The sequence below is a fragment of the Microtus pennsylvanicus genome, chromosome 5 (assembly GCF_037038515.1).
Source record: "Microtus pennsylvanicus isolate mMicPen1 chromosome 5, mMicPen1.hap1, whole genome shotgun sequence".
Classification (NCBI taxonomy): Eukaryota; Metazoa; Chordata; class Mammalia; order Rodentia; family Cricetidae; genus Microtus; species Microtus pennsylvanicus.
In genome coordinates, this window is record NC_134583.1 from 75,021,664 (window position 1) to 75,043,180 (window position 21,517).

General features: G+C 44.1%; 1 protein-coding gene across 1 annotated transcript; it reads right to left on the bottom strand.

Annotated features, from left to right (window-relative positions):
• Positions 1-705: 705 nt before the first annotated feature.
• Positions 706-16,963, bottom strand: Tex36 (testis expressed 36). Its single transcript, XM_075974872.1, has 4 exons — positions 16,913-16,963; positions 8,366-8,497; positions 7,575-7,655; positions 706-1,183 (listed from the first exon to the last, which is right to left on the bottom strand). Exons 1-4 carry the CDS (start codon positions 16,961-16,963, stop codon positions 881-883), a joined length of 567 nt encoding a protein of 188 aa, XP_075830987.1. The 3' UTR covers positions 706-880.
• Between the last annotated feature and the right edge of the window lie 4,554 nt (positions 16,964-21,517).

Below are 21,517 nucleotides of genomic sequence, written 5' to 3' on the forward strand. Positions count from 1 at the left end.
AAAGAGGCTGATCTAACGTATCTACAGAGCATTCTGTCTATGAGACCACAGTTGCTGTAGAAGGACTCCAAAAGTTATTAACAGTCCAATTGCCTAGTAAAAAGAAAATGTAAATTTCTAAAAACATAGTGGGCACCCAGACTTGGAGATGAAGCATGACTAGTTCTTTCTAAAAACTTTTTAAAGGTTCACATTATTATTTTTATGTGTGTACGGGGTGGTGCACATGGGTGTAGGTGCCTGTTGAGGCCAGAGTTCATGAGATTCCCCTGGAGCTAGAGTTCCAGGTGGTCTGAGTTGTCCAGTGTGAGTGCTGAGACTCAAATGAGTTTCCTTTGCAAGAAGAGTATACACTCTTAACCACTAAGCCGTCTCTCTAGTCCATCACCTAGTTCTTAAGAAAAGAAATCAAGTTATATATGATGTTGAAAGAAAACCAAAGTACATGGCTAGATAGCAAAACTGAGCTATGAAATGTTACATATGGTGAGACGTAGCATCCGCTCAAGATTTTATGTATCTATATGCATATGTCTGGATGCACATGCATTGAATTCAAGCAAGTAGTTGAATGACTTTTAATGACAGGACCAGGGTTGGAATTAAAACAGAAACGAGGGGGGTTTTGCCTCCTCTGCATTGTTTGGAATCTCAGAATGAAAATTTAATCATATATGAACTACACAATTTTTTAACTCCCCCAAAGGTAAACTGACACTCTTAGCAGTTTATTTACATGTGTGTATAGCTTTGCACAGCTTGGTAAGAATTTGAATATATTCAACTTTATGAAAATCACAAAAGTGTTGGAGCAGAGCATATACTTTGTGAATGCCTGATGAGATGACATCACAAACGTCGTCAAGAAGCTTCGAATCTTCTAATCATCGGGCTCCTGTGGAGGGACAGCCTCTGTGTCAACAGAAAACTCCTCATTTGGCTGGTTTTCCAAAAACTCTGTGTAGCCTTTTCTGGGAACAAACTTGAAGGCACTCCATTTTTCGTCGTAACATCTAGGGAAGCGTCGGAAGGTTGAGATGACCATGGCTTCCTTATGTACATATGATGTTCTGTTATTGGAAAGGCCATCAAAACATGACGGGATGAAGTCGCAGGCCCAGAGATTGAAATTCCTGGAAATGTGTTGTCTTCTCTCTGGTGAGGTCTTCTTCCGTCCCAAGCCCTAGGAAGGAGGGACAAGATTAGGGAAGAAAAGCACAAGACCACATAGTTCTGAGGATTTCAATGAAATCAGCTAACAGCATGTATATAATTAAAGGCATACATAAGACGATTGTTATAAAAAGCCAACTTGTTGAGCATCAGAAGTCAACAACATCCTGTCAGGGCCTTATCTCTGTTCTCAGTGTTTCTTTGCCATGAAGGATACTGGACAAGGAAGGTAAAACCAGTGGTTCCACAGTCTGCATCCAATAAAACAAGGCTGTTCACAAGGGCCCATCAGTCAGGAGGCAATGGAGCCTGATAGGATGCTTGAATCAGACTATATGTCTGTGCCACAGCTGGCATCTGCCTCCCTACTTAAACCAAACTCAAGTCCAACTAACTGGGGATGGAAAGTGTGTGTGTGTGTGTGTATAACAAAAATACTTTAATCACATCTGAACTGAACGTGGATAGGCTTTTTCTTTATCATAATTCCCTAAACAACATTAAAACGATTTGCACAGCATTTACAATGTATCGTAAGTCGTCTAGAGGCTATGCAGGGGTTACGTGGGTAATATGTGAGTGTTATGTCATTGTCTGGAAGAGACAAGCATCCGCTGATTGGGGTATCTGCAGGGGATCCCAGAACCAATCCCCACCAATACTCAGGATGACTGCATTTACAGACTGTAGGTAGAGTGTGGGGAAACACCCAGGGGCAGTGCAATGGCTCCTGCTGAACAGTCTGTGCAGAGCAGCCTGAGTCAGGGCAGGGAAGAAAGGCTGAGAGAGGCTCTGGGGGGACAAAGAGAAGTGCTGGGCACATGGCATCTTCTGGAGAAGTTATCTGAGGATAATCTAGAAAAGGAAAAAGAAAAAAAATCATATAGGAAGGAACTGCAAGGAAAGCAGACGACAATATAAGTCAAAACACTTGCTGCACATGTGGCCATGAAATATATTGGAAATTTCAGAGGAAGGAACAAGAGGGGGCGAGCAGGAAGTGCTTAGACATGGAAAGGAAAGGGAAGGGGGAAGGATAGAGGAAGAGAGGGGCGAGGGGAGACTGGAGGGAAGTTGTAGGGTTTTAGTCAGACTGGAGCAATCAGGACCAGTGGCTGAGCAGCAGATGGAAATGGGGTTCATCCAGAGACTGAGAGAAGCCAGTCAAGGCCACCACCCTGCCAGCCCCAGGGAGGAAAGAACAGAGATAAGGTCCTTGGAAGGGGCTCTTTATCCTAGGGGAAGTCTTCGGGCGTTCAATTTGTATACACAGAGTAGTGCCTTGCTAGTGCACATTTTAAACATTTGTATTTATTTATTTTTTTAACATTTATTTATTTATTATGTATACAATATTCTGTCTGTGTGTATGTCTGCAGGCCAGAAGAGGGCACCAGCCCTCATTACAGATGGTTGTGAGCCACCATGTGGTTGTTGGGAATTGAACTCAGGACCTTTGGAAAAGCAGGCAATGCTCTTAACCACTGAGCCATCTCTCCAGCCCCAGCATTTGTATTTAAAAGAAGCTATTAGTCAAAAGTCAGCAGAAGTGAGAATAAGCAAATAAGTTCAATTGCCAGAGCACCGTGGGAAGAGAGGGGCAAAAAAAAGAGACAGCAAGACTATGATAGATAAGCACTAGAAAGTGAGTGACCAGTGTAAGACCAAAACTTGTAACTGTCCAAATAATGTGAACGGCTTAAATTCTTACACAGAGAAACAGTGGCCTATAAAGGAAGACAAACCCAAAGCAGCATGGCCAAAGTTCATGAAAACACAATGGGATATATGTATCACTCGCCCTCCCACCAAGACTCCAGGACAGTTGTAGAAGAGACAGCAGAGAGTCAGAGGTCAGGGAGGACTGGAAGGAAGCACACCCTGAACCTGGCAGCACTACTGCACTTAGGAATTCACAGCTGTCGCGGTTGTCAGCATAAGACCTGGACAAGATCAAGCTAGTCAACAGGCCAGCATGGAGTAAGGAGGGACTCAGTAGCCCCAACCCCTCACTGAGGGATAAAGAGTTGATGGCTTCTGGCAGAAGGGTATGGCCATGGTAGGCGAGAGGCTCCAGGGAATACTCTCATAGCCATGAGAATACAGGACGTGAAGTTGGGAAGGGATGGGGAGCTGGGAGGTGGATCCGGAAGGAGTTAGGGGAGAGAATGGGGCAAATATGATCACCACATGTGTGTATGAAATGTTCAAAGAATTAGTAAAAATAAAATTTTAATTCCTAAAGATGAAGGAACTACACTTTGTAAAACAGCACAGCAAGGCAGGAGTCATGGCTAAAAGAGACACATAGGGTGATGGATACTTGTAACAAGTCATTTTCTGTCCCTCCAGCCAGCTCCCAAATAATGGCATGGAGACTTCTTATTAATCGTAAAAGTTTGGCCTATAGCTTAGGCTTGTTCCTAACTAATCCTTATAACTTAACTTCACCAATTTATACTAATCTACATTCTATCATGTGGTGTTACTTCTCTTCCATCTTGCACCTCCTGTTTCCTCACTGTGTCTCCGCAAATCTTGATTCCTCCTCCTCCTCGTACTCCTCCTCCTCTTCCTCTTTCTCTCCTGGAATTCTGCCTATACATCCTGCCTAGCTATTGGCTTTCCAGCTTTTTATTACACACATCACAGCCATACATCTTCACACACAGTGTGCAGAATCCCACAACAGAAACTCATAGTGGTACATGGCGAAGCCATCAAGATAAAAATAGAGCAATCATGAATTTTTATGCAACAAGACATGATACTAAACTATTTAAAGAAAAACCAAAAAGTGTTGAATTTAGGAGGAACTCTTAGAAGCAGAAATTGACAGGCCAATAAAATAAGAAATATTTTATAACATAATTAACAGTCCTCAGCCAATAATTTTGCAATTGAATGAGGGAGGGACTATATAATATTTTTAATCACTAATGAGACACTTTAAAATTAATCACATGCAAAAATAATCTCTACTACATAAGAAGTCAAAATCACCGAGTGTCCTCCATCAAACTTAACATAACACCAAAATCAGGTATCAGCAGCAAATATGTAACCTAATGAATTCTGGCCACGTTAGAAATGCAAGGATCTTCCAAACAGCTCTGTTAAAGGAGAATTTAAAAATTAAATAAAGAGTATTTGGAGGCAAATACTAATCAGACAAAGTAGGTCTGATTAACACAGATTTTAATGATGTGTTTGCCTAACTGTTATTTGTTCATTTATTTGCTCATTCTGTCTTCTGATATTTTCCTAGTAGTTACCTTCAAGTGTAAATGTTTAAGAAGTGTATTAACAAGGCACTACCTTCTGGATATAAAAATGGTCACCTGCAGATTTCTCCAAGAAAAAAGCAACCCCTGCAGAGAGCTTTAACTCTGTTCAGATACTGGAACAATATTAGAATTATCAGTTAGGTCTGAATAATAATATCTTCTTGGTATAGCCAGAACTAGAGAATATTCATAGTTTTAATAATCTCATTAACAAAAATGACAAGTATTTGAATTCAACTGTCAACTGGAGAACATTTTAAAGATTAGAAAAGTACTGGTACTTTGACATGATGCCATTAAATTTGAAATGGACGAGACAAATTCTAAGCAAACACATCATTAAACTCTATGCAATAGGAAGCATGAGGCTTAAATAGACAGACTAGTAGTCAAGATAAAAATTCAAAAACCTCATTCTAAAGAAGTGCATCAAACCTAAGCAGTTTTGTGAACCAAATTATTTAGTCAGGACTACCTGTGCAGTAGGCAAACCACGCTACTGAACTACTGGCGCTGTCCTAGGTCCTGTTCTACCAAATCATCATAAACTGAAGCTCCAAATGTTAAGGTGATGGAAACACTTCTGGAAGACAGAGAAAGCTGGGAAACCTCTGGAATCTTCCTGGAGGCTCTCATCACCCTCCTAAGATGCACGAAAAGAAGGCTACTTGTGCCATTGACATGATACACACTTGGTGGATCTGCCCACTAGACCCTGATCAGGGTAAGGTGTTGAAAAGGGAAACAAGAAGGAAAATTTTATTTGTAATTTTACATAAATCTGGGTTGACTTTTAAAAAATATTTACGTGTGTGGGGGGGGAGGGTGTAGGGCAGGGGACAACTTGTGAAACTTGGTTCTTTTCCATCGTGTGGGTCCCATGGATCAAATTCAGGTCTCCAGGTTGGCAACAAGCACCCACTGAATCATCTCACCATCACTTACTTGACTTTTTTGATGAGCATATGCTATTGTGACAATTTGGAAGGTATATTAAGTGGGGTTGGAGAGACAGCTTAGTAGTTAAGAGCACTTGTTGCTCTTGCAGAGGACCTAGGTTGGATTCCCAGCATCCACATGGTGGCTCACAACCATCTATAACTCCACTTCCAGGGAATCTGACTCCTTCTTCTGACCTCCATGGGCACCAGGTAGGCACATGGTGATATGGTGCCCAGACATTCACGCAGGCAAAACACTCATACACAAACAGTAAAATAAAAATAGACTTTTATTATGAAGAAAACATTAAGACGCCAGTTGGAGAGGACAGGGTGGAAATTCTGACTCTGTATTCAGTACTCTGTCAAAGGGAAGCGGGTTTCAGGTTAAACTGCTCTGTTTACTTGGAACACGGTTGTGTGGAGGGAAAGGTTTCTCAGGGCATGATGTTTCATCTCAATGGTTCTCAGTTTGCTCATTGCTGTATCAAGGATATGAGCGATTAGCCCATAGGAGTGCTACAAGATAGTGGGAAACACTGGTGTGTAGTAAAGGCTTGATGAACAAAGAGCGCTGCTAACAGCGCCTTTGTCAAGTGGCTTCTCAAGTTTGGGAAGTGTTCCTGAAGCTTGCCTGACACATTCTTCTGCCTGATATATGCTAACCTGTGGCATCCTGTGTAACAGCCACTGGCCACTAGTTACTGAGCATTTAAATAGGAGAAGTTTAAATTGAGATTAGTAACATGTGTATCAGATTTTTAAGGATTTAGTTTGAAAAGAGAAATGTAGAATAATTGGCTAATAATTCTTTCTGGGGCCAACGAGATTCCTCTGCAGGGAAGGGTTCTTTCCATTGAGACTACATGGTAGAAGGAGAAAAACAACTGCAAGTTGTCTTCTGACCTTCACACACACACACACACACACACACACACACACACACACACACGTGCTTGTGCTCACACACACTAATACACACACGCGCACACAGGGTATATGTAAAAAATGTTTTAAAGCTTAAGAATTTATTAAAACAAATTTAATAGTAATTTCAATATTTAATTTTATATGAATTTCTCTACATGTTGAATTGATAATTCAGAGGAAATATTGGGTTGCATAAAATATGCAAATGCCCTTAGATTTAGGACCCAATAAACCCAATGGAAGCTGAAAATATTCTAAGTTCAAAGTGCATCTGGAGTGGCCTTTGTGAGTTTAAAACAGAACACACAAAGTTGAGAGGAAAAAAGTGGGCACAGGGATAGGAGAGGCGCTGGAGGGGAGGGCTTGGGGTGGGTGAGATCAAAACACATTATATACGTGTATGGAATTCCCAAACAATAAAAAATATAATTTTTTTTATAAAGAAACAAGGTGCATCTGACTGTGTGACCTAGCTTGGCAATGCATTACACTGCAGAGAACTAAATTTGTCTAGCGGGGTCTTGTTGGGAACTGCGACCTAATGTCTATGACAGCGCCTCAAAAGAAGCAAAGATACAAAACACTTGATGCCTGGCAATGGCCCAAGAAAAGGGAAATTCTAAGTTTGAAGTTTTAGCGAATCTGTTACTTTCATAATAACATAAAGTTGAAACTTTTTAAGTAGAACGTTTGTTTTATCAATTTCCCCTGGTTTTTAAATGTCCCTGTCACTACTAGGAATTTGAAAATGACACCTGCAGCTGGTATTACATCTCTACACCCAATGCTCTATTAAGCTACTACCGAGTACTCTCAGACCTTAAGCTCTCCAGTGGCAGGGGACTTGGCACCCCTGGGATAACTCGAGGAATCGCAAAAGAGACAATTCCAAAGGCAGACACTTAGTAAGCTTGGCCTGAGCATGTATGGAGGCAGAAGGCTTGTGCAGGCTTGAAAAATTCCACCCGACTCTGAGAGCTTCAAGAGAGGGGCTTTTGTTTTGCGACCTTTTGTGAGTCTTCTTGAAGACCCCTAGCTGTTTTTACCTAGTTCCAGTTTTAAGGAACACACGGCTTTCCGTAACCTGTGCACCTTAGAAAGTAAGAGACCCATCATTGCTCCCCATTCTACCAGTTGCCTGCTGGCTGCACTAGCGATGGCTCCTGGGCCTCGCGCATGCTAGGCAAGAGCGCTCCCACTGAGCTATCGCGGAGGCCCTACCAGTTTGCAGAGAAGTACTCACATAGTCAAAATAGTATCCAGAGTTCTCAAAACTGTAGCGATTGTCATGCACAGAGAAGGGGAAACTTTTGTTTGCTGCTTGCTGGAGAAGAACGAGGAGAGAGATGAAAAGGTACATGTCAGAACTGCGGGATGCCCTCAGATTGGGGCACAGTGGTGGGGAAGGACAAGGGGTGGGACCGAGGATCCATCACCAGCATGGAGCGAACAGCACCGGAGGAGGAATGTGGGCACTGGTGTGGGGCTTCCAAACTCAACCCTATTACCAATCCTTGACACGGGAAAAATTCTCTTTCAAAACGTCTTTGGAGATAGAGATGCAAAAGTGCACAGATGCACAGAACCCAATGCTGGCAAGGAGTTTTGACGGCACGGGAGCCAACCTCTTATCTGACTGATAAGGATGGCAGAAACCAAATCCTGGAAACCTAACCAGATCCTAGAAGCCCCTGGGGATGGGTTCCCTGAAGCGTGGAGCTTGAGTTGAGGCTCACAGCGGTGCCACTGATGTCGCTATTAAAACCCTTCTGCTTCCTCCTTCACACTACTGAGGTGGGGCAGTTGCTCATGAACTGACCAGGGAGGCAGACCATGGCTGTCAGTGACTAAAGGTTCCTGTGGAGAATCCCGGCTCATTCGGCTGGAGCAGGAGCCAGCTCTAGCTGTAGAGCACTTGGGAGCATCACAGGGAACCTGGGTATGGCATGGGCAAACGAGTTCATCGTCTGACCAAACTGCTGCCTCCTCAGAAAAGCCCGGGGATCCTGGAAGTGGGGCCCGCGTTTATCTTACCTTCTCTCGGATTTTGTATATCGGCGGCAGCTTCGTCTCCACCCGCTGAGACAAGTACGGACAGTGGATCTCCTTCAGGGTAGCACTTGTGGTGGATTCTGGTGTCTTCTGTACCAGTCCAATTTGAGGAAACTGGAAACACAACACGCGGCTTGATTAGAACCAGACACGGCTGAATCTGTGTGCCAAATACGGGCTTCCTCTGCAAAGTGATAAAAGATGGTATGGGCACTTCTGGTGTGACGAGGGAATGGTTAAAAAAAAAAAAACCGTGTAACTTTGAAATATTCCTTCCAGACGAACATTTCAAGCCACCGGGGGCCTCTTCCGATTCAAGGTCTCAGGGAACCTGGAAAAGTTTCCACGCTCTGGCAAAGAGTGGCAAAAAGTAGCACAAGTGAAGGTACTGAACAACGACAGAACTGTGTGGCCTGACGTCCTCCCAGGCCTGGGAGCCCTGGCACTTGGAGCCTCGTGTCCAGCCCATGTTCTCAGGACTGGGTCTGCTCTCAGCCCTAGAGGTTGCCAAGCATGCTAGACTAGCTGGCCAACATGCAGATCTTCTGTCTGTTTCCGTCTCTCTGTCACTGGGATTGCAACTGCGTGCCACTGTTCCCAGCTCCATATGGGTAAACTGCATGCATTGTATCATATGGATATACAAAAATTAGAATGTTTCATAATTTTAGAAATCGCATGTGGTCACGTGGTATGACTGATGTCACTCCTAAACAACAATAAATGCTTCTCCTTTTTTTTTTTTTTTTTTTTGGTATTTCAAGACAGAAGACAGGTTCTGGGGAGCAAACTCATGGTCTTACACTTTCAAGATGAATGTTTTATCAACCAAGCCATCTCCCCAACTCCTCTCTTCTCTTTTGAAGTATAAAGACATTGGCTAACCGGAATTCTCTCTCCATTCCTCCATGTTCGAATACAACTTATGTTCAGGAGGCTTTTGATTGGCATCTGTGCAAGTGTGTGCTGGGTGGGTAGGCTGGGAGATTGTATTATAAATACTATTGATACTGTGGGTATTCACTCCGTCTGTGAAAAAGCTACAAGACACTTAGGACTTGGAAGAGTGGACAGAAGGAAGAAACAGACGGAGCTATTGTTGAGAAAAGAGGGCCGTAAGGGTCGGTTTTGTGTTTAGATAACATGGCGCTGATATGGCTATCTGGAGTGAATCTGCTACAATATAATGACACTGGATATTGGGGGCTGTGAGTCTGCATACGATGAGTGATACTCAATGTCCTGGGCACCCCAAAAGTAAACAGTTACATCATATGTCATATAGCCATGCCTGGCAGAGTGACATTTTTATGTGGATTCTGCACAAATGTGGCCTTGATGTCAAAGGCTTGAGTCTTTGACTTTTCCAAGCTGCCCATGTATTTTTGTCTGTAGGCTCATGTGTCACCTGCCTGTGGGTATCAATGTGTGCCTGTGTGCCTGTCAGGGACCCCCTACCTAGTATATGAAGTAAGTATGTCGGATCAGTCTACAGTTTCTTAATTCTCTTCCACCTCCCAGGCTCCTGGGACCCTCCTCCTTTCCTGGCAATGGAGTTTGAACCTCACAGATGTATAACCCACCACCACCGATGTGAATATATAACCTGTGCATGCAAAATAACAGGTAACTTAGAACACAGTATAACAAGAGAACTACCACCAAATATGTCCCAGTGGTTGCCTGTGGGCTGAGAAGAACGAGACCAATGACAACGAAACCACCAGGCAAGCCCACTGGCTGTATGTATGCAGACCCTGCCCCCCAACCCTCGTCACCTAAGAAACTGCCTATGGGGCACCGATGAATTTGCTCCTGGAGAGACTTGTAGAATATATGCTTGACTTAAAATAAAATAAAATAAAATAAAAACTCGGTAGAGGAAAAGCATAGGGAAACAACCAGGTCTGGGGGCACAAAACTGTAACCCACTACATAAGAGGTTGAGACAGGAAGATTGCAAGTTCAAGATTGCAAGTCCTGGGTAACTTGGTGAGAGTCTGCATCAAAACAAAAAGTAAAAAGAAAAACAGGGCTATACCTCAGTGGTAGAGTACTTTGCCTAGTGTGGGTTCAATTCTCAGAACCACAAAACAAGTAAAGGAGAAAACATTCTCCCCAAATCCTCACACTTAGTGCTTTGTACAGTTCTACATATGAGTAAACTGCATGCATTGTATCATATGGATATACAAAAATTAGAATGTTTCATAATTTTAGAAATCACATGTGGTCACGTGGTATGACTGATGTCACTCCTAAACAACAATAAATGCTTCTCCTTCTTTTTTTATTTTTATTTTTTATTTTTTTTTTGGTATTTCAAGACAGAAGACAGGGTTTCTCTGTGTAGTCCTGGCTATCCTGGTACTCGGTCTGTAGACCAGGCTGGCCTTGAACTCACAGAGATCCACCTACCTCTACCTTCCGAGTACTGGGATTAAAAGTATGTGCCATCACCACCCAGCTTTTTAATGGCTTTTTATTTAGCACAAACCTTTTGTTGTCCTCCCCTTCCCCTCTTGTTGCCTGCACCACCACCCCAGATAACAACATTGACTGAGCCCTCGTGTGTCACATGTGAAGGGGACCAATACTGCTTTACAGAAAGAGGCCATGCTGTCCATGAGGCCATGTTGGTTTTACATACCAACCTCAGTTTCCCCTCCCTCCTCTCCTCCAATTCCTTTTCCCCTTCCTTTCTACACCACCCCCATCTACTCCTCAGAAAGGGTAAGGCTTCCCACGGGAATCAACAAAGCATGGCATATCAAATTGAGGCAGGACCAAGCTCCTCCACCCTGCATCAAGTCTGAGCGAGGTATCCCACCGTAGGGAATAGGTTCCAAAAAGTCAGCTCATGTGTCAGGGAAGATCCTGGTCTCACTGATAGGGGCACCACAAACAGACCAAGCTACACATATGTTACCCACAGGCAGAGGACCTAGGTCAGTCCCATACAGGCTCCCCAGCTGTTGGTCTAGAGTCCATGAGTTCCCATGAGCTTGGGTCAACTTCTGTGGATTTCTCCATCATGATTTTGATACACACACACCCTCCTCCCTCTCTTCAACTGAGCTCAGCCCAGTGCTTAGCTGTGGATCTGCTTCCATTGGTTACTGAATGAAGATTCTATGGTGACAATTAGGGTGGTCATCAATCTGATTACAGGGTAAGGTCAGTTGAGGCACCCTCTCCACTATCACTAGGAGTCTTAGCTAGGGTCATCTTCATAGATTCCTGGGAGTTTCCCTAGCACCAAGTTTCTCCCTAACCCCATAATGGCCCCCTCTATCAAGATATCTCTTTTGTTACTCTCCCTCTCCACCCCCCACTCGACCATCTGTTCCCTCATGTTGCCATCCCCCATCTCATCCCCAGTAAACTCCCCCCCAACAATCAATTTTAAAGATCAATATAAATAGCGCAAACAGGCTCCAAGTGGAGCCTCTCTCTGTTTTCCCTCCATCCCACTAAATTGCAACCCTCTCAGAAAAGCCCTGAGCCCCAGGCTGGTGGGGAGGCTGCTTTGACAGCAGGGACGATGGTTCACATCAGCTGACAACTGGCTTGAGTTCATTTATATTCTGCAAGTCTATGGACTAAATCACTGTTAAAATATGGCTCTGGCATTTTAATTTCACTCTTTTAAAATATATATTTAATGGCTATAACACGATAGCTGTGGAATAAACCCTTCTGTTGGATAGTGTAACTGTGAAATACAGCTTTTTTAACTAGTTGGTGGTGAAATTTTCTCGGCCTTCCGTCAGTCAATGACTGAAATATTAAGTAGGAAAATGAAAGTAAGTAGGAGGGAAAGAAAGCCTTTCCTGCCCAGCAACAGCCAGAGTACAAGCAGCAAGGTCAACTGCAAAATGACTGTCACCTCTAATGGGACAATTACTGTCCTCGCAGATGGGCTGCCGCTGACTCACAGCCAACGGTTTCTTTAATTTCCCCCACTCATCTAAAGTTCCTTCTGGAAACTTCACGATCAGCACTATTCTTTCCACGCTCTTAGGTGCTGACAGCAGGGAGGACTTTTGCCAAAGGCTCGAGTTAAGCTGAAGATGTGGACGGACAGCGCCTCTCCTCCGAACTCCTCCTTACCAGGCTGCCCTGCTGGACTTGTGGCTGGGGATGGCATGAAATGTTGACCTACCATGTGTGGATTCTCACTTTATCTCATAACGGAACCTGACTTCACTTGGAATGTCAATGTACTTGATTTAAACAATGTACTTGATTTAAACAAACAAACTTCCCATACTCCCTTGAAGCTGTATTGGCTATGTGAACCCACTAGCCTGCAAGGTTGTTTTCCTTAGAAACAGATACCTTATTTCTTGTGGTCCCGTGATCTTGTTTTCCTGCCTGGAATGTAGACTCCCTACTACATGGAGAGGACTTGCTTGATGATGAAAATGGTTGAACAGAAGGCTGGAAAGAGCCCCCGGCTCTGAAAACTCCCTGGAGCAGAGTTCCCACCTCTCATCTGCCTGCTTCTGCACTTGGCTGCTATTTTTTAAGAAGAGATTTATTTTTTATTGTTTTTATTGAGTTATACATTTTTCTTCGTTCCCCTCCCTTCCCTCCCTCTTCCCCTCTAACCTCCGTGACCCCCACACTCCCAATTTACTCCGGAGATCTTGTCTTTTTCTCCTTCCTATGTAGAACCATGTATGTCTCTTTTAGGTTAGGGTCCTCTTTGTTGTCTAGGTTTTCTGGGGTTTTGGACAGTAGGCTGACTCTTTTGTTTTGTTTTTTCTTTATGCCTAAAAGCAACTTATGAGTGTTTAATTATTATATTTGTCTTTCTGGGTCTGGGTTACCTCACTCAATATGTTTTTTCTAGATCCATCTATTTGCCTACAAATTTCAAGATGTCATTATTTTTTTACCACTGTATCCTACTGCAAAGTGTAAATGTACCACATTTTCTTTATCCATTCTTCAGTTGAGGGGCATCTAAGTTGTTTCAAGATTCTGACTATTACAAATAATGCTGGTATGAACATAGCCAAAACAATCCTGTACAATAAAGGAACTTCTGGAGGTATCACAACCCCTGACTTCAAACTCTACTATATAGCTACAATAATGAAAATAGCCTGGTATTGACATAAAAACAGATAGGAGGACCAATGGAATCAAACCAAAGACCCTGGTATTAATCCACACACCTATGAACACCTGATTTTTGACAAAGAGGCTAAAAATATAAAATGGAAAAACATATTAAACATATGTTTGAATATATTGAAAGAATATTCAACAAATGGTACTGGCATAACTGGTTATCAACATGTAAAATAAATCCATATCACCATGCACAAAACACAAGCCTAAATGGATCAAAAACCTCAACACAAAACCAATCACAGTGAACCTCATAAAAGAAAAACATACACTTGAATGCATTGGCACAGAGACCACTTCCTAAATATAACCTCAGTAGCACAGACACTGAGAGAAACAATTAATAAATGCGAGCTCCTGAAACTGAAAAGCTTCTGTAAAGCAAAGGACATGGTCAACAAGACAAAACGGCAGCCTACAGAATGGGAAAAGATCTTCACCAACCCCACATCAGACAGAGGACTGATCTCCAAAATATACAAAGAACCCAAAAACTTGACATAAAAAAAAGTCCAAATAATCCAATTTAAAATGGGGTACAGACCTAAACAGAGAACTCTCAACAGATGAACCTAAAACGGTTGAAAGACGCTTAAGAAAATGCACAGCATCCTTAGCCATCAGGGAAATGCAAATCAAAACAACTTTGAGATTCCATCTTATACCTGTAAAAATGGCCAAGATCGAAAACACTGACGACAGCTTATGCTGGAAAGGATGTGGGGTAAGGGGAACACTCCTGCATTGCTAGTGGGGGTGCAAGCTGGTACAGCTGCTTTGGATTTCAGTATGGCAATTTCTCAGAAAATTAGGACACAGTCTACTTCAGGACCCAGCAATACCACTTTTGGGTATATTCCCAAAAGATGCTCACTCATGCCACAACTACATGTGCCCAACTTTGCTGCTATTTAACGAGGAACACAAATCTGTGTCTGATTAAGATACTCTCGGTCTCACCCCCACCATGCTGGTGACCAGAGCCCAAACCTAGAGCCTTGCACTTGCTGGTAATATATGACACAAGCTATATATTATATATAGATGAGCTACATCTCCATTCTCATAGTCAGTCAAACGCAATCCTAACTGACATTTAGATGACAGAAAAAGTAGCCATTTAATCTGAGAAACGTTTTTCTCACCATGGGCCATTATGACGATGGGGCTGACACAGGCAGAGGCGGGCAAGTCTTTGTGAGTTTGAAGCAGCCTGGACTACATAGTGAGTTCCAGGCCAGTCAGGGCTACACAGTAAAACCCTGTCTTAAAAAATAAATAACTAAACTAAAATAGAACAAAATTAAAATGTGGCTGATACTATTTCCCGTTTGACTTTGGCTCCCAGGGAACCCAAATTAAGTTTTTTTTTTCTCAGTCTCAGTGTCTTATTCTAACTTATATTTATACTGGAATTTAATTTTATTTTAGTTAGACTTTTCTGTTTTATTTTATATACCCCACATATTACTTTTGATCTTAATGGAATAAAGGAAATTTTACAGTGTGTGTGCAGGTGCGTGTGTGTGTGTGTGTGCATGCGTGAATGCGTGAATGCTGTGTGTGTGTGTGTGTGTGTGTGTGTATGTGTGAATACATGAATATAAGATGCAGATACACTATAGTTAGGAAGTGTTGATTGGCTATTCTGCCTACCTCTGCCCTTCTGAATGAATTAGTCTCACGGCAGCGCTCTAATTTTGGTATATTTCATTTTACATTTTAAAAAGCCAAGATTAGACAAAAACTTGTTTGCCTTAGTCTAAGGTGGTGCTGAAGAGAGTGTGATCAGTGTTGTAAATTTTAAAGACCCAAATTTGCCAACATCTTTTCCCTTTATCTTTTTCTTTTAAACAAACAAAAACTTCATTTGGGAGCTAGGGATGACTGATTAAAGAGCTTGGCTCTTGCTGTGCAGGCTTGAGGACCAGATTCCTAACACCCACATGAAAGCCAGACGGGAGCGGGAGCTCACCTGTCACCCGGCACTCAAGAGGCAGACAGGGAATCTCCAGAGCAAGATGACTGTTCCGACTAACCCAATACACCAGCTACAGCTTCAAGTGAGAGACTCTGCCTCAGTCTACAAGGGGGAGAGCTGTTTAAAGATGCTTGACATCAGCCTTGGGCCCCCCACAAACACGTGTGCATAGACACATGCCCACACATGTGAACACACTCATACACTACTCACATACACACGAAAAAAAAAGAACTTCACAAATCTCCCCCATGTTATTGACTAAGTGCTTTGAACACCCGTCTTTTCTCAGGTTCTGCCTCTGGTTGTGAAAGCAGAAGAGGACACAGGAATTTCCCTTTTCTGGACAAGTTGAGGAAGTTGGACCTGGGAAACTGAGAAGGCATGGAAGGTACATATTAAAGGGCGGGTGAAAAGTACTTGGACCACAAAGAAAAGACCTCACACTGGAGACAGTTGCAAAAGTTTCTAGAAGACCCTAGAACAACAGCATGCCTAAACTGGGCTGTCTACGATGTCAATAGACAAGGGTCTTGCCAGGATAGCTCGAGTCCGGACATTCCAGGTGTGATCAAGGGCACACTCCTAGGCTCTGTGCATTTCATCATCTGGTGATGGAAATCGGACAGGACTTGGGAGTTTAAGAATTCTTCATTCAACAAATACTGAGTGTGCCTTCTGCACTGGATCCTACTCTAGGTACTGATGGAACGCCATTGAGGAAAAGTGACAAAGGCCCCATGGAGTTTATGCTCTAGGAGGAAGAGACAGTTCACAATGTAGTGAGGGATGTAGTACTAGAAGACAGGTGTTCAGAAACGGGAACGCCTGTGTAGGTGACAGTTGCTGCCCGATGAGCACTCTCAAGAGCCCACACTGTGCCAAGAATTTCCTTTCTTTCCCCTTTCTTCCTCGTTCCTTCCCCTTTTCTTCCTTCCTCCTTCTTGCTTTTCTTCCTTCCTTCTCTCCTCCTTTTCTTTCCTCCTTTCCATTCTTCATTCTCCTTTCTTCCTTCTTTCGTCATTCCCACATCCTTCCCTCCCTTCTGTTTCCCCATGCCTCTCTTCTCTCTCCGTGTCCTTCCTCTGTCTTTTTCAGTTTTATTTTCTGAAACTCTGTCTTATTAAGCAACCTAGGATGCCTTAGAAGCTCCCAATCCTCCTGCTTCAGCTTCCCAAGTATTAAGAGTACAGATTTGGGCAGCCTCCCCCAGATTCGCGTGCATTCATTCAGTCCTCAAAAGAATGCTGAGCTTCCCATTTGACAGGTAGAGAAACCATGGCCAAAGGAAGGTACTTGTTAAAGGCCATGCTCCCATAGGTAGTAGAAGGAAATCTGATGAGTTCTGTGCCCTCAATGACAGCCACATTCCATGAGGAAGCTTCTAGGGAGGCCATCTTCCTTACCCATCTTCCAACCTTGTCCACAGGCGGGTTGAACCGCCTCCCTTTGGTCATTCTCTCCAAAGAGCTGAATGTACTGAGGTTGGCTTCCTCACCTCTCCATGGCCTCACAAGCTTGACATATCTGGAAAGCCCTCCACCCCGTCCCTGATCTTCTCAGTTGCTGCCCAGTCAGGGAGGTGGCAGAGAATGACCACTGCTTGTCATAGAAAGGGAGCTCATGTCACAATGGGCAGAGGCTTCTAAGCCCTGAGGGAAGGTTCTTACCACTTGTTCCTTGCATCAGGTTCCCTAAGCACATCCAGAGTTCCAATGACCTGAGCGCCCGAGCCCGGCTGAAAAATTCCCAGAAAGCAGCCAGAGAGGTGAGGACAAGACAATGCTGGAAACATGGCAAGCATTTTGCTCCTTCCTAGAACCAATATTTTCATTGATGTCCTCATAGCAACCATCTGTTTCAATCTCTTAGTTTTCAGAAAACTGAGATCTGGGCTGGAGTTGACCTTGTTCACATCAGCAATGCTGCTGTACCAGAACCAAAGAAGCCAGTATCTCCTGCCATGGTGTTCTCTGTTTCCCAGGTCAGACGTAATCATGGCACACACACTCCTAGGCTCACTCACCTGCCTGGCACAGCATAGAAGCCACAGGGAGATAACATTTGTACACAACTATGTACCAGATGCTATTCTGAAATAAACTCTTTTTCTGTGTTTTTACTTTATTTATTTTCCATGAGGGTCGTGTTATCAATGATAGGGCACTAGAAGGCAAAGCGAGGTCACGGGTCCCCTGTAGAAATCATGAACACCCCAAGGACGGTTACCAGTCTTCAGCTGCCAAGGCTGCTCCTGAAATCTTTCCCTAGGCCGGGACACAGAACTGCGCCTCTCCCTCTCTCTGCTGTGCTTTCTGCTTTTCTATCTCCTTTTGTTGGATGCCACCCAGACAATTCTCTTGACGATTCCACGTGACGATGAGAGTGGACATCTACAGGAGAATGACTCCAGCTATCCTTTGCGTTAAGAAAGTGTGTCTTCGTCTCCCGCCTTCTCAAATCATCTCATCTCTGGTTCTAACAGGAGTTGCCATGGTAGTGACAAGCCACCTTTCCCTCTGCCAGCACTGAAGGTTTCTCAACATGAGTTCCTGGGTGTGATGCCTGAGGTTCCACAGTCTCGCTGCAGCTGTGACACAAACATGGGATTTTTACATCCAGAGCTGAATACTGGCTTCAGCGTGATAGCTGTGCTGAAGTTGGGTACTGGGATACTGGGGCTCCCTCCTGCCTGTCACCAGCAGACCAGACTCAGAAAGCAGGTGTTATCTCCTGGTCCCTGTATTTGGCATCTAACTCCAGCATCACAATGAAGGACGAGAAGAGGGAACTGGGGGACCCATGTGTTATACTAGATCAATCCTAGCTCACATCTGTCATGATCTCAGTGGTCTAAGAAAAGTCCCTGGAAGCCACCATTACAACGCTTTCTCTTATGGCCCAGAGATGAAAGATGTGACCACGCTTATTTCCACAGGGGCCTATGAGTCAGGCAGAGGAGTGCTGTAATACTGTTTAACTCAAAGTTCTCTCAGAATGGAAGAGACAGAACCAAGACCCAAGGTCAGTCAGCAATGCCACCCTGATCTTGAATTTCCAGGTTCTCTAGATTCTAATGGAGAAAAGGGTACTGTCATTTTTTGTTTTTATTTATTTATTCATTTATTGATTGATTTTTTGAGATAGGGTTTCTCTGTGTATAGCCTTGACTGTCTTGGAGCTCACTCTGTAGACCAGGCTGGCCTTGAACTTACGGAGTTATACCTGTCTCTGCCTCTAGTGTAGGGATTAAAGGCATGTGCCACCACTGCCCAGCAAACTCATTCTTTATAGTACAAGTGTGGCAGAAATGGAAGAAGTTTGCCATCTCTTCCTGGGGTCATTATGGTCAGAGGACCCCAGGAAACATTAGCAACTCAAAAGCACACTGGAAAATGAAGACCGGACACAATGAACATACTTCAATGTGTGCTAAGTGCTTCCATGTTAGCTGTTACTGAAATGACTTCCATATCACCCCTAAGAGCTTTGCTGGTTATTTTCCACTTACGTGTGCTAACCCACTGCCGATTCATTTTCCATCCCATCCTGCTGTGCACCCAGGGGTTTGATGTGTAAAAACTGCATAATCTATTCCCTAGTGTTTGTCTCGGGCTTAATTCATCCAGAAAGGAAGCACTGATGGGGACTAGAAAAGCCAGAGGCAGAAGGGGCAGGAGGATTGTGCTCCTCTGGCAGGTGGCGCTCAGCTCTCTGGGAGGTTATCAGTCTCATTTGTGGTGGGATTTGTTCATTTCTACGGTGTGAGGGCTTCTGCTGGTGGGTTTCAAGCTACTAATACCATTGAGCACAGGATAGAGAAGAGCTATATATGATAGTCTCTAATATACTTCTGAGTCAAATTGCTGAGCTTCCAGGTTCCTTCCCTAAAAAGCCATGGTTTGGAAGCAGCTAAGCATCCCTACCTGCATCGATGGCTCTGTCCCCACAACCACAGCTATCCCTGTTAAAGGCACCCTTTGGTTTCAGGGTGCACCAAGCCTCCTGCAGCTGTTGCTCCCGGGAGCTGTATTTTCCTTGTCAGTTCCTGTGATGCTGTCCCCAGCTCTTAGAAGAGACTTCAGTAAGCTGTTTCTGTTTCCCATCCCTCATCCCCTTGCTCCTCTTTGTCTCTATGTGCACATGTGTGTGTATATACACATGTGTGTGCACATATGAAGGTTGGCGGCCAATGTTGGAAGTCTTCCTCTATCACTTGCTACTTTGTGTTTTGTTTGTTTGTTTTTGTTTTTGAGATAAGGTCTCTCACTGAACCTGAAGCTCCCTGTGTTTTTAGCTGGACTAGCTGGCCAGAATGTCTCTAGGATTTGCTTGTCTCTGCCTCCCCAGAGCTGGAGTTACGAATGCACAGCACAGTGCCAGATTTGTACCTGGATGCTCTGCCTCTGAACTCGGGTCCTCATGCCTGCTCAGCGAACACTACTCACTGAGCCATCTCCACATCCCTGCCTCCTCTGTGCTGGAATGCACCACCAGTCTCCTCAGTGAGACATTAATAGGAACCAAAGGAGGTACTAGTAATTATCTCCATTGGCAAGGGAGGGGAGTGACTCAACGTGGGCACACAGCTGGACCAGATGTGCTAACGCCATTTGCATGGAAGCATCAAGCAGGACCACTCAGTTGCAGTCCTCAGACTAGCTAGACAGAAAGATGGTACATCCACGAGAATATATCTTAACTTTAAAAAAAAAAGTGATACTTCCACAAATATTACCGCAAACCCACTGTGAGCCAGCACCATTGCAGTCACCAGAACCAGCCCTCATTGAACAGCAAACGTGGCTTCAGCAGCACATTCAAGGAACAGTGTCCCCAATCTCTGAGTAACCCACATTATTTTCATTGAACTGTCTTCTACGTTTACAGCAAATGGTTTCACCCTGTGTTTTTTCACAGATGACTTTGAAGTTCAGGCAATGTCTGCCCAAAGCATCCAAGGGTTTATGGAAGGGCCACATGTCCATCTCTGCCACGTGTTTTAGTGCCAGAGGCTGCTCCTTGTTTTAGAGGATGATTTGATCCTCTCCACCTCCCAATTGTGGAGTTACAAACATGTGGACCATGCCTGTCACTCTACACTTTTTAAGAGCTTTCCAGAGAAGGTTTAGCTGGGAGCTGTTGTATGCCAAATGCTGTGATAAATACTGTAGATGTTGTCTCAGTTCTCACTGAGCTGGCTGGCCGATAGAGAGACAGGCTTTGCTACACAGGTACCTGGTTATAACCAGGAGAGGTACAGGTTCCTGGAGACTATCTGGCAGAGAAGCCTGAATCTGGAAGGTAATTAAAAAGAATAAAGAATGACTTCAGTGAGCTCAGGAAAAAGGGAGAAAACAGTCCAGGCAGATGGACAGCCTGCTGGAGGCCTGATATCCAGAGGAGTTTTCTCACTAAAGAACAGAAGAGCTGTTTTTTAAAAGGACAGGGTAGCTTGGACACTTTGGAGGAGGCCATGCATGGGTTGGAGCAGAGGCTGGATGGGAGAGCAAAGAGGTAGGTCATCTAGGCAGTCCTGGGAGCTGCAAACAGGCACCTAGACCTCTGTGACCATGATCCGCTGGTCAACAGGAGGCAGAGGCTCCAGAATCAGTGAGTTGGAATGGAGGGAGGGATGACTCAGTCTGTAAAGTGGTTGCCTTACAAGTAGGAAAACCAGAAATCGTTTCCAGAACCCACATTTTCAAAAGCTGTGCGTGCTGGCATGCTTACGATCCCAGGACCTAGGAGGTAGAGAAAACATCCCTGGCTCTCAATGACTAGTCAGCTATACCCAGGAAATAGGCTTCAGGTCAGGGAGAGACCCTGACTCCAAATAAGGCAAATCATGACCGAAGAGTGGCTCCCAAGGTTGCCCTCCAGCCTCCACATGCCTGAGCACACATATACTTGCATATCCACACACATGTGTACCCTCCCACGAAAACGTACACACACAAACAGAAAAGAATCGGCAGCAACAAAGCAAGTTTCTCGAGGGAATATTTTTG

Excerpts from the sequence above, each read along its gene's own strand:
- Tex36 (XM_075974872.1), bottom strand. The coding sequence starts at position 16,963 with ATGACCAAAGGGAGGCGGTTCAACCCGCCTGTGGACAAGGTTGGAAGA. Across the intron at positions 8,498-16,912 it reads TGGACAAGGTTGGAAGATGG|TTTCCTCAAATTGGACTGGT; the intron begins GTAAGGAAGATG and ends TTGTGTTTCCAG. Across the intron at positions 1,184-7,574 it reads CTGGATACTATTTTGACTAT|GGCTTGGGACGGAAGAAGAC; the intron begins GTGAGTACTTCT and ends CCTCCTTCCTAG.